The sequence below is a fragment of the Mandrillus leucophaeus genome, unplaced genomic scaffold (genome assembly GCF_000951045.1).
Source record: "Mandrillus leucophaeus isolate KB7577 unplaced genomic scaffold, Mleu.le_1.0 Scaffold1714, whole genome shotgun sequence".
Lineage (NCBI taxonomy): Eukaryota > Metazoa > Chordata > Mammalia > Primates > Cercopithecidae > Mandrillus > Mandrillus leucophaeus.
The window spans coordinates 29,492-43,195 of record NW_012101715.1 but is presented as its reverse complement, the minus strand read 5'-3'; the positions used below and the strand labels follow the sequence as shown (position 1 = coordinate 43,195).

General features: G+C 35.7%; 1 protein-coding gene across 1 annotated transcript in view; it reads left to right on the top strand.

Annotated features, from left to right (window-relative positions):
* The window catches only part of LOC105537373 (brain-specific angiogenesis inhibitor 3-like), a 162,953-nt gene extending 150,074 nt beyond the window's left edge, over positions 1 to 12,879 (top strand). The window contains exons 15-16 of the mRNA XM_011976946.1: positions 6,200 to 6,304; positions 12,069 to 12,879. Of these exons, the coding sequence (XP_011832336.1) occupies positions 6,200 to 6,304; positions 12,069 to 12,257 (294 nt within the window). The 3' untranslated portion in view covers positions 12,258 to 12,879. The remainder of the gene's footprint in view (positions 1 to 6,199; positions 6,305 to 12,068) is intronic.
* The last annotated feature ends 825 nt before the right edge of the window (positions 12,880 to 13,704 follow it).

Genomic DNA, 13,704 nt, shown 5'->3' with positions numbered 1-13,704 from the left:
ACTAAAAATACAAAAAATTAGCCGGGCATGCTGGCGGGCACCTGTAGTCCCAACTACTCGGGAGGCTGAGGCAGGAGAATGGCGTGAACCCAGGAAGCAGAGCTTGCAGTGAGCCAAGATCATGCCACTGCACTTCAGCCTGGGCGACAGAGTGAAACTCCGTCTCAAAAAAAAAAAAAAAGGAAAGAAAAGAAAAGAAAAGAAACATAGACACTGAAAATGGGTCTACAAGTTCCATAGTTCCATGTGAGGGAAACATTGAGACTCCAGCCAAGGAAATCATCCCCCTTTCACAACACTGCTTTAGGAACTAAGCTAAAACCTAGTGTGCATTGTTTCCTTAATATGAGTTTTGACATTCACTTTAGGCTAATATTCAACAACCTACTCTGGAGAGAGGAATACAGGGCTCAGAAAATGATACCCCAGAGTATGGTGCTTTGGCATACTGAGTGCTTTGAACTAAGAACATTGAAAGGCCTCAGAAGCAACCTCAGAACCAGGATCTCTCTGATCTTCTCTTTCCCTCCTGTCACTGGCCCCTTATTCTCCTCCAACGTAAGTCATAGATACCAGAATTCCTCTTCACCAAATCGGATCATAGTAAGGAGAACTTCTTTTCCCCAAAACAGGTCAAAAAAATTAAAAAATACTACTCTAACCTTCCCATACCTTTTTATCTAGAAGCCAGCCATAAAGAAATTCTCTAACCCACCCTTGTCTTTTGTGGTAGAGGTTAGAAACGTTGGCCATGACCCTTACGATGGGGAGGAAGTTGTCACAATTTTCCACCCCTTGCAGGACTCATGCAAACCAGTAAAGAAGAAGAAGAACTACAGGTTCATCTTAGCAGATATGGGCAATGGCATTGTAGGTGTATAAAGTTCTAAGGCTGGAAAACATAATTCATGGAAACTGGTTTATAATTCCCATGAGCCCATGATTTCCAGACCTCATACTATAAAGTTAATGGCTAGGAGTTTCTCCAACTTTCTCTAACAATTTATTTCAGCTTCTAAAATCTGTATACCGTAACTACCTCTCTGATATATAATTCAGACTTAAGCTTCAACTCTGTGATTCACACTTATGAATTAAAGTGAAAATTTGTAAACAGTTTGTTCTAAGCCCGTTTATAAGCCATTTGTATTGAAAAGAAAGGAACACAATAAAATCAGAATGAGGAGGCAAAGCTCTTGTCTGGGGCCAGTAAATGAGCCATTCTTCCATTGGGAAGACCTCTTTTAGAAGAAGAGAAGACGACATTTATAATGGCCTTCCATATTGCAGTCACCTTCCGTGGCCTATATGCCTGTGCTGTCTTGTTCATTTAAGGTATTCAGTATACTTTTATTGAGCACCTGCTGAATGCCAAATGCTGTGCTAGGTGCCAGTGATATACAGACAAATAAGTAATTGCCCAGGAACTGTTCAGAGACAAAATATGAAGACCAGCCATGAAAAATATAATTGCAGTACTATGGAATACCTGCAGGGTGGTCAATATCTGTAGAGTTTATGGGCTTACTACAGAGAGTACCTAGCCCATCCTGGATTGTTTTGTCTCATTTTCCATTATAACAAGACATAATTACACACCTGAATAGTCTAAAGAAGAGTGCTCCCTGGATCTATGAGATACATCTAAGATAGCAGCAAGCAAAGAGAATTGATGTGGAATTCAGAAAGAATTCCAGCTTGCTCACCACTTGTGTGAGCTTGGGAAACTTACTTAGCCTCCTTGAGCTTAAGTTTTCTAATCAGTAAAGTGGAGATAATGGCTTTACCTCCCAGAGTTATTGTGAGGATTAAGAAAGATAATAATGGCTGCCATTTCTTAAGTGGCTTTTATCTGTGTGGCCCAGTGATAAGTGTTTTATATCCTTTTTTAAATCTTCAAAATTACCCTGCAAGGTAAGTCTGATTACTGAAACTGGGACTAAAAAGAGATTAGATTTTACACTTCAGACCACACAACTTAAAAGTGATACAACTGAGATCTAAATATGCATTTCTCTAGATCCAACTTGGAGAAATATGCTATCAGACTTGACATATTCCAAGTATTTAAATGGTCTAGGAGAGTTCTTGGGATATAGCAGGTACTCCAGACATACAGGGGGCTTTCCATCCTCATTTTTCTCAAATATCTGAAATACGATGAATGTGCTTTATTTTATAGCATCACTTTCTCTCTAATATCAACAATTAAAGGGCTACACAGACTAATTCTCTTGCATTTAAAATGTATAAAAGGAAAGGGATCTTTTGAAATAAGCTACTTGGGAGAACATATTTTTTGTGCAGTTAGATTGGTGGTCCTCTCAGGATGGGGATTCATATGCAGCTTCCAGAATTGTTGCGTGATGTTAATATGAATGCAAGGAAACATTATCATGCTCTTATCTTTATTGCAAAAGATGCATATAATATTTGACAGCCACCTGAATTCTATAGATATGTATATATTGTCAATCAGAATATATCTTTATTTAAATAGAAAATCCACAGGTTAGAATTTTCTCATTATTACACATTTTGAAAACTCAGTTATAAGTTCAGTTTTTGACAGAAGTCGATTTCTTTAAAAAGCAGAGGTCTTAAATTAGAAAAGAAAGAAAAAGGCAATCGGATAAACCCTAATGTCACTAAACATAAAAAAATAGCCAAATGAAATAGACCAATAGATTTATAAGCATGAAAACTTCTAAGCAAGTGGCAACTCATTATAGGCATCGGTGCTACAAATAAATACTCATACAAGTAAATAAATAAGAGGAAATCTTTAGTACATGTGAAAACTAAAACCACACCTAAGTTGTTGCCCCAGAATATTGTTGGGTTATAAACTCTCCAGTATTCACTGTGAAGCTGGCATTCTTATCAATGGAATCTTCTTTATTTTAAAGGCTGGGTGATCTACTTGAGTCTATGAACAAGAAGAAATCATGCATGGACAATCAAACTGAGTTCATGTCAGAGACATGAGTTGTCAGTGAGACAGTGAGAGCTATAATGTGATACTTCTGCCAGAAATCCAGGCCATCATTGCTATGGTTATTTCTGGCAGTGCCAAGGTGGCAGTTTCAAATTAGAATGAATATTTGGCATGAGAATGTATTTGCCATTCATGTTTCTAGGTAGCAAGGGCCCCATATTTCAGCATACACATTTTTCATTTGCTTCCATATTCATTTCAGTGTCCTTGAGCTTTAATAGCTTTAATAAACCCATGTAGAAAATATCAAAATGGTTTCTGGTTATACAATATTGGTGACCAGCATACCTTTATATTTTTCCTGTATACTTTTTAGACTTTCATAGCAATCCAATTATTTGAAATATGATCCACCCAGTTCTGAATTAGGTACTACCCGTTCAATCAGAATATAATTATAAAACCTCCAATCAGCTAGTATATCTTCTTTTCCCATGGAATGTATTTGATGCTTGGTTTGCTTCTTAAAAATGCTTTATCTAGTATATTTGGCAGCAACAAACATTAGGTGACTTTGACTAATGAAGTAACTGTTGGAAGGGGACAGAATAATTCACCTCTTGGCCAGAGAATAGTAGGAATGTCAACGGACATTTCCAGGAACATGGGAAGGTATAGTTCCCCAAAGCCAAGTCAGATTCCTCACAAGATGAAGGATAATTGGAGACTTCACAAACAAAAATCAGATGCTCATCTCAAAATAAGGGTGCTATGCCTTTGGCATCAACTCTTAGAAGAGAATGAGTTTCTTGTACTTGAAAAGGAAAGATCCCATTGAAAGAGGGGATTCCAGCATAGACTTAAAAATTGAGCTAGAAATTTTCTGAATCCTAGAAAATGGAAAAGAGAGGATAGACAAATAAGACCATGGGAATCACTAATTCGAGGAATTTCAAATTAAAAATGGATATATTAAAATGAGGGAATTGCCTCACTTGGATTTATCTTAGCAAATTATCCTATCACTTTCATAGCAGCACCATATGTTTTCTTTATCACACTTACAGTGTTACATTTATTTGAATTATTATGCCTGTGTCCTCCATTAGACTTCAAGCTATAAGAGATCAGGAACTCAATCAGATTTTGTGCAACATCATTACCTGAGCATCTAGCACAATATGTGATGCTCGTAAGTATGTAGTGAATGATGGAATAAAATATCTCTAGAAAAATGTCAGTACATCACCCCTACTGTACCATAGAAGAAAATAACTCTATATAAAAAGATTCACTATTATGAAAAATGAAATTTGTAAGTTAGAAGCAGATCCAGTTTTCTAACTACAATAGTTTTTTTTTTTTTTTAAGTGTTCCTTATACACAAATCCATATTTTAATCAGTGTCTTAGAACCTGGTACTGCCTGAAAGTGTTTGTCTCCCAAAGGAAAGAATGTGCTACTTTATGTTTGCAACTGACAGGGTCCTCAGAATCTCCCCATTGAGCTGCTTATGCAAATCCTCTCTCTCCTAAATCCCCACAAGCCATCACTAGTCAAATTATGTTTGCCTGGTGTTTCTCTATTAATCCTGCAAATCTGTTTTGTATATTCTCCCCCAAACTGATGGGAAGTTAATCGCTCTATAATTGCTTGCTATGTTTCATGTCCCTATCATGAGTAATGTTGCCATGTTCTTGTCCTCAAACACCTGATTCTCACACAGCCAACTCCTAGAGCCAAAAGGAGCAAAGACAGAAACTGATTGTTGCAAGACATAAAATGACAGAAATCTCTCACATAAAAGTAGGCTAGTGAAAGGAAAGAAATGAGCTAAACAATGTATTGCCTAGATACATATTTATTAAATACAGGAAATTAAACCTGCATAGGAGAGAACAGGCTTTTTTAATGTGTTAAAGATTCCATTGTTTTTGTCTTTTGCCCTTTTCCTTTTCCTCAAGGAGGTAAAGTGTTTCTCTGCAGTGTCTTTTAGAAGGAAATTAGGCATTACAGCTTTCCCAACTATGTATTTTTTTCCAAAACAAATCCTTATTTTTGAAAATATTTGCTAATTAAAACAATGGACCAAATATTCAAATTCTAGCTTAAACATAGATATAATATACCTATGCAAACCACATGAACAAATGGTAAGTTATGAGGCATATGCTTAAAATACAGTAAAATCTTACAAAATATGAAGGCATAGTCTTGGAGAATCACCAAAATATTGATTTTTAACTTTAAAAAATCAAAACGGAGGAAGACATTTTCTCCTTTAAAATAACAATTACAAATACAGGGTACTTATTATCTAACTCTTCTTTGGGGTTCTGAAATGAACTTTAAAAAATCAAAACGGAGGAAGACATTTTCTCCTTTAAAATAACAATTACAAATACAGGGTACTTATTATCTAACTCTTCTTTGGCGTTCTGAAATGATCTGTAATTGAACAAGATTCACCCCATGATACTTACCCCAAGGTCATTTTTATTTGACTCCATTTGTTGAGTTATGGTGAAGTTGGGAGAAAAGGGTGTAACCAGGGATGAGAAGTATGAATATATTTGTATCTGTGATTTTAGAAGCATATCAGCCACACAATTTATGCTCTGAACCCTAATTGTTAAGAATCTGTACCATCTCTTAAACAAATTGATGAAATCTATGGGTCAGATTTGCCTCTTATGAAGCTTAATCATTATGCACATGGAAAATGCAAGGTTTTACATCCCACATATATTTCAGACACTTTAGTGCTTTGATTCAGCCTTAATGGCAGGGTTTGGGATTTTGCTCCCACTTTAGTACAGCCAACTAGGATTTTAGTGTTTACAGAAATAAGACATAAAAAAGTAATATTTCCCATGACAAACATCAGGGACTGGGTGCTTTACCAGTTCGAGTTTTTTAACATTTTAAAAATATTATAACTGTTTTTGTAAAACAGCTTTAACTTTTGAATAATGAAAAACTTACTCAGAAATGACTGGTACATTTTTAATGTACCCACAAGAAAACCTTTTTTTTTTTCGTAGTCTTGTAAGTGAAAGAAAAAGCCAATTATTAATGTGTAAGAAGTGCTGAATATGAGACAATGATTTGGTGCAACTTATTTGCATTTGTGCATCTTGTAGGACCTCCTGGTTCCTGCCAAACTTGATTATCCTTATTATTAAAGCAAAAATATTGAATCTCTTGTTTGAAAAACATACATCAAGTTGGGGATGAGAGCTATCTTGTTCTCTTTTGCAGAAGGTCATGCATACAAGGAAGAGGCATATGGAACTATTTCAAGAGCTAAATCAGAAATTTCAAACTTTGGACAGATTTCGGGATATACCAAATACGAGCAGTATGGTAAGTATGCTTTGCTTCAATGCCTGAGTAGAAGATGCATGATGCCAGATATTATTCCTGCCTTCCAGGACCTCCTTATCGTGGGAACATAAAACGAGCCTACATAGAAAAAAAAGTATAAGCCTCGAAAACGTACTTTGGAAAGTCTACCAAGACAAATTAGGAATGGCAGAATCTTTAGGCATTTTATTGATATTTCACATATCCTCATTTATAAGCTTTAGTTAGAATTGGTTACATATCAAAACTATGTTGGCTTCATCTGATCATTTTACTATCAGAGTTAAAATTAATTTTCTTTTCGAATATCCCTTTGGGTTAATATTTCCATTTTCATTTGAATGTCTGACATAAATGTAATTGTTTTGTGTATATGAAGTTGTTACCTGAAACCAGAGTGATAGATTTTTGTCTCCAGGAGATTTACTTATTTTTTGGTAGGAATTTTCGTACACACATCAACACTGGGGACTCTGGTTATTAACTGTGACCATTCTCTGCTCATTCATTCACACTGTTACAATCTTAGTACAGGACTTCATCAAATAAAATAACTTTGTACAATTACTATGTTTATGGCATACTCATAGCTTCACAGAAGTTTACATAATTATAAGAGTGCTGGACCAGGACTCTAGAAATCAGTATACTAGTTGAAAGCTCAATCGAGAACTATCTGATCTTAAGCAAGTTACCCAGCTCAGGTTTCTAAACTTCAATTTCACCCTCCTAAATGGAGCATAGAAAACAGTAATTAATATGTATCTTCAGTCATTACAACACTTTCAAAAGCAAGTAGGTTAGGAAGCACCTTATAGGTTAGGAAGCTGAGGCTCAGCTATAAGACATAGAGCTGGGACTGCCATCTGACACCAGCTCTTCTCCTTCGCCCAAATGTGGGGCTCTTTCTTTGCCTCATACTCTTTGCAGTCCCTGGATGGTCCGTCTTCTTTTCCAGACATCACTATTCATATTTTTCTAAAGTAGATGATGTTTGGTCACCTTCTTAATCTAGTGATTCTTCCATATGTATTTTATGAGACTTAGCCCTAGCTTCCTGATTAGTAATGTTAGCTTCTGAAGAGCTAAAGAGTAAGCATTTATATATCTTTATGTTTTTCATTTATTCCTCTCAGTACTGGTACAATGCCGGTTGTAGTAAGCTATCATGGCTGCTATTGATTTATAGTATAGCTATGATTGTTCAATCTGTGTTAAAGGAAGGCTATAAGAAATATACACTTTAACTCTTAATTGGTCTCTTAATAGTTTCTTGTTCATCAATTTTTCTCCTTAAAGTAGGAATCATGTATTATTTGTTATCACCAATCAAATGCTAGGCAAATAGAAAACACTTCATTCATAATGAGTGGATCTTCCTCTTCTACTCCTCCTCATAGAAAGCTATCAATTTTTAGCTAGCATGCAAATGAGAATTACACCATTGAGATTAGACCTAAACACATTAGCTACACATTTTGAAATAGTAAAATCTAACAATGAAATAATTGAAGAAACTTCATTACTTAGAAAAGGAGAGGGTTATATTTACAAATCTAAAAGTCTTATGCAACAGATACAGCTGGCTAACTGCTATAATATGATTGTAATTTCCCCTTGTTGTATGGTCTGGGTATTAAATCATCAATGGCACAACTATCTGTATCTCAGTTTCCTGACAACAAAAAATAGTCTACTAATTACATCACATCTCTGCAGCAGCATGCCTCTTCTAGAAGAGATTTATAAATATTTACCATTTGGAAGGTTAGGAGTGGAGAGGATAGAATTGTCATTGCTGCTTGACTGTCATCCTAAATATCTGAGAAGAGAGAGAAAAAAAATGCAACTTCCTTATTTGGTTTTGATTAATAATGAGCACGAGTGAGTTCATTATCCTTAATTTAGTCACATAATTTGTAGTGGCACATTATTAATGAAAAATTGCATAATTGGGTGGAGAAAGACTTTTTTAAAATCTCGAATAAAGGGGTTTTTCTTTCTTTTTTTTTTTTTTTTTTTTCTGGGCTGCTAACTCACAGCACCTGCCTGGCACTGCAAATGATGGTAATTACATAGAATAATAGAATTTGGGGAATCAAAGAGAAACCAAAAAACCATTTAGTCCCTTTCCTTGCTTCCAGGCAGGAAAACATTTAAATCACACTAAAAAAGAGAAGACACTTATATCCAGAGAAGAAACTATTTTACTTTGTGTGTGTCTCACAAACCATTCAGTCAAGATCTCTTTCCCCCAAGTAGCTTTTGCAAATTCTTACTTTTTAAAAATAAGCATACTCCTTTTTGCTTCATACCCAAATGTTGGTAGGTTGGAAGAAGAAGGGATGAAAGAAGAGAGAGAGGAATGAAAGAAGAGAGAGAGGAAGGAAGAAAAAAAGGAAAGGACAAAAGAGGAAAGGATAGATGGATGAAGGGAGGAAGGGACCTATCCACAAGTGGACAGCCAGTGTGCTCTGGATCCATGAACTATGGGATATGCTCAGGCAGCCCTGCCATATTTTTGGGTGGCTCTGAACTCTGCTTACCGAACATCCTATTTCTACTGATGCAGCTTAAGACCAAATTAGCATTTTGGGAAGCTTCGTGCACGTTGGCTTATATGGAATTTGTAATTTTTGAGCCTTTAACAAATATGCATCTGTTTAACTACAGCTCCTTATTCTGTACTCAAGTGCAAAACATACATAAACACAAAACAGCTGCATAAATTCGGAGACTTACACTAACTTTGAAGTTTTTATCATAAGATTCATACCTCCATTGAAACCTTTCCTGGCACCTACAGCTCTCACCACCAAATTCAATGATCCCTTTGGACTGCTCCACAGTTCATCATTTACTTGGACCATTGACGATATTACACTTTTCAGTATGAGAATCTGTAGGCTCCTCTCTTATCACACCCAACACACAGGAGGATGAGTCACTCCTGGGTACCATACGCTGACAACGAGGTCCCTCCCTACTCCCTGCAGATCTTGTTCCCACTCTGACTTCTGGGTGCAGTAGTTTTTTTACCACTAAAGAAGGCTGTAACCTAAAGGGCATCCACACATTTGTGAATAATAATGAGAACCCCAGTTGAGCTGGGAGTGATTTGGGATGCTAAAGATTAGCCGAAAGCCAGAATTTATGAATTAAGAATTAATGTATTACCCACTAATAGAACCTCTCAGGAATTCAATAGGTCATGTAGTGACAATAATAACATTTGAAATTAGAATGTAGATTTTCTGACAAAGTTTAAAATTGGCCATTTTAGTTCACATATCCTTAATGGTTGATCTTTGAAATCATATCTGTTCCACACATAATGGAACCCCTATATATTCCAAGCAAATGAGCTAACACTTTAAACAGTGTGAGTTCTTTCAGGATTGAGCTAATTGGACCTTCTGTCAAACTAAGGATTCCCAGAAATCTCCTATAGACACAACCCTTGTCTATGATAAATGAGTCCACTATGGATCTGATTCAGCAGAATTTGAAACAGTAAGCCTTTCAGTTGATGTTTGATGATTCAGGTGCCCCTAAACGTTCAACATCTCCCTATTGCCTACAAAATAAATTCCAAATTTAGTAGCCAGGCATTCAGAATCTCTTACGATCTGGCTTCCACTTCACCTTCTGCCTACTTTTCTGCTATTCTTTTTTATGCCAACTAAAATAGATAGGTCACTGTTCTCATGGTTTTCCCATCTACATGCTCTCTGGATTTTTACTTCCCAGTGTGCCATTCAGCCACCAGACCTCCAACCACACATATATGTTCATGGCCAAGCCCAGCCCTCTATTCTGGCCCTAATGTCACTTTTCTCAGAAAGTTTTATGTGTTTCCCATATAAAGAAGCCATCTCTCTACCCTTCTCTGAATTCCCATAGCACTTTTCCTAGATGATAGATATAAATATTAACATGTTTTAACCTCCATTTAACTATAAACCCTTCTGTAATAAGTATGGCTACTATATATTGAGTGTTTATTAAATTCTCCAGGCATTATTCTAGGTTACCTCATTTTTTGTATTTTTGCAACCCCACAAAGTAGGCATTAATCCACATGTTCTGCCAACTCCTTGGCCCACAATATAAAGCATATCTCTGTTTTGCAGATATTCAGGCTGAGGTTCAGAAAAATGAAATCACTTGTTTAAAATCGCATTCATCTGAAGTGGAGGAACTGGAATTTGGACCTGCATGTATCAGGCTTTAAATCTTGAGCTTCTTAGTGGACCATGCTGATTATGATTTCATCCTCCCTGGTAGCTAATATGGTGTCTGGCACAGAGCAGCTGATAAATAAATATTGATTGAAGGGAAGCAGAGAGGGGGAGAGGAAAGAAAGGAAGGATAAGGTAGGGGGAGAGGAAAGAAAGGAAGGATAAGGTAGAGGGAGAGCTACAAGACTATAATTCATGAGACTTTAGAACACTTGACTAAAGCAGAATTAATTAATTCCCTCCACACATCCTAAAAATTAACCTTTTATTAAATGTTTACTATTAACCTTTCTTCCCCATATATTCTCGGGAGTAAGTTTAATCAGTGCTGAAAACATCTCATGCATTAAATATTTTATTAATTTAATTTCCAGTTGTGATAAGTGTTTTTGTTGTTGTTTTGGTTTTTGGTTTTGGGTTTTTTATGTTGCCCAGACTGGTCTCACACTCTTGGACTTAAGCAATCCTCCTACCTCAGCCTCCCACGTAGCTAGAATTACAGGCACACATCACTGCACCTGGCTTAAGTATGATAAGTATTTCTACAGATTGCTTTTCTTAGCCATAGTTTAAGATGATGTTTAATATATTGAGTGGAATTTGGATAGTAATTCAAGTACCTATTTTATGTTCACTTGATAATTAGTTATAATCAGTTAAAGGCCAGATTTGGGGAGCAGGGAAGGTTTACATTCAACAACTATAATATTCTCACTAAACACGACATTCTATAATGAAAAATAAAAAGGAAATTGGAATATTAAGCTTCTAAGATCATTTTAATAATTCTGAAAAATATAAATAAAGAGCCAGTAGAAATTAAAAGGCAGTGATTTTCAAAAGGGAAACATCTTTCAAACCTGATAGAATTCATTGGTATACAATTAGAAGTTTAAAAAAGTACTTAAACAGTTAAATTTTATCTCTTCAATAATTATTAGTTTTAGTGAATCTCTGTATTCTACAACAAAAAGACCCACAAAACAAGAGAATATAGCAGCATTTAAATATTCTAAAATGTTAATTTCTTGAGAAAAACTAGGCATAGTGTTCTAAATTATTTAATGAAATACTGTTACCTTGAGTGACTTTTTATTGTTAAATAATATGCCCCACAAGACCTCAAATCTGCTAATCTCACCAAATTTCTGTCACAATACTTACATTTTCTACATTTAATCTTAGTGGTGACTTAACTCTCCTTCCTACTTCAACATATGGCCATACTGACAATTCACAACATGCCCCAAACAAAACATCGCCTACTTTGCCTTCTATACTAGTGTTCACTTCCTTTGATTCCTAGAAAATTGTTGGGTAACTTAGAGAAGGTATTCATCAGTTTGTTCAATGAAATAAAACTAAAATCAAAAACTATTTCCCGCAGTTGGCCATATTTTCAAGTCATCTCTGCATCATAGAAATTGGATTAAGATTACAAACACGCTCTCTTCCTGGAAACTTCAACTAGCGGTGATCCTAGTCCTCACATAAATGACTCTCTTTGCCCCTCTTCTCAACAGGAAAACCCAGCACCAAACAAGAATCCATGGGACACTTTCAAAAACCCCAGTGAATACCCGCATTACACCACAATCAATGTCTTAGACACAGAGGCAAAGGATGCTTTGGAACTGAGGCCGGCAGAGTGGGAGAAGTGTCTGAATTTGCCTCTGGATGTGCAAGAGGGTGATTTTCAAACAGAAGTTTAACAAAATCAAAATGGACTGAGGTAGAGACAAAACAATTTATTGCACTGACACTTAAGACTTGGGAAGCCTGACATTTCTATCTGGACAGTGTGACTATCTTATGTCAGGACCTTCATGTGCCAAATGTCAGTGGTGTTTTCATATGGTAACTTCTCACTAGTCAGGCTAGTGGAGAGATGACCAGGTGTACAGTTCTGACCATCCTGTGTTGTAAGTACCCGTGGAATGGATTTGTAAGGTAATCTTTATAGATAAACCTCAAGCAACGATTCATGTTGTAACCGCTTCATATGGTTTAGTTTTCAAAAAACTTCACCATGAAGCACAATGTATATATTTATGCAGTTTTTAAAGTTTATAACAGTCTGTTTGGCCATTACTACACTTTTTACTTTATAATATAAAAGCAAAGTTTTTGTCATTAAATGAATGTTTGTTGAGCTACATTCTTCATTGCTTTAAATGCAATAAAGTAATAATCTCACTTTTATATGAATAATATATTTCACATCTTTATTATTGCAGTTTTCTCTAGAAAGCTCTGAGAAGCTTTCTCTGCTGCAGCTGTGTATAAAATATTTAAAATGTTGTATGGTGTAAATAAACTTTTGTCTACATATCAGTTTTTTAGTGCATTTTATTTTGGATTTGTTGAACAGAAATTTACATATTTATAAAGTTTTTTTTTCAATACAGATACTAAAAATGTATTCATGGTTTTAATAGCATACCATTATTACTCCTTTGAGGCTAATGATTTCTCAAATGTAATAATAGGTTTGTATAGTGCTTCTGTATTTTCTACTCAAACATTCTTTGGAACAATGTACCATGTAAATGGGGCTTGTCAGAAATCTGCTGCCATCATACTCTTACATAAATATTATGTTTTTTCTATCTTGTGGCAAAAAGATAACTAGTGGACAACAGTAAGTTCCAATACAGAAAACAAAACAGGGAAAAATGTTAATTTTAAGTAATGAAGTTCACTGCATGTTTCACAAAGGAAACTACTCATACTACAGTTCTTCATCGCATACAAAAAAAAATGAACTTCTTCAGGACTTAAAAAATTTTTATCTATATAGTCTCTAGCAGAAGGAAAAGGAGAGTGGATGTATTTGATTGAACGATTGTCTCTGGAAGCCTGAGGTGAGCCAAATGCACAAACAGTCCCTAGTGTCTACTCTTGTGTTAAAGTCACACTGGTAATTTCTCTCACTATCCTCAGATACACATTAAAGGAAATACCATGGGGAAGGATTTTAGCAGTTTCTTGGTCATTTCAATGATTTGAGATGTGTTTTTTTAGTCTGAGGCAAGGAAGGGGGGTGGAGAGGAGACCGGGGTCTTCGAAGTTCCTAAAATGTGTATTTAGATTAGTCTGTGGTTAAACCTGAGCTGTGTGGTCTTCTGTGGTCTGCCTCAAACTCAAGTGAATCAGTTC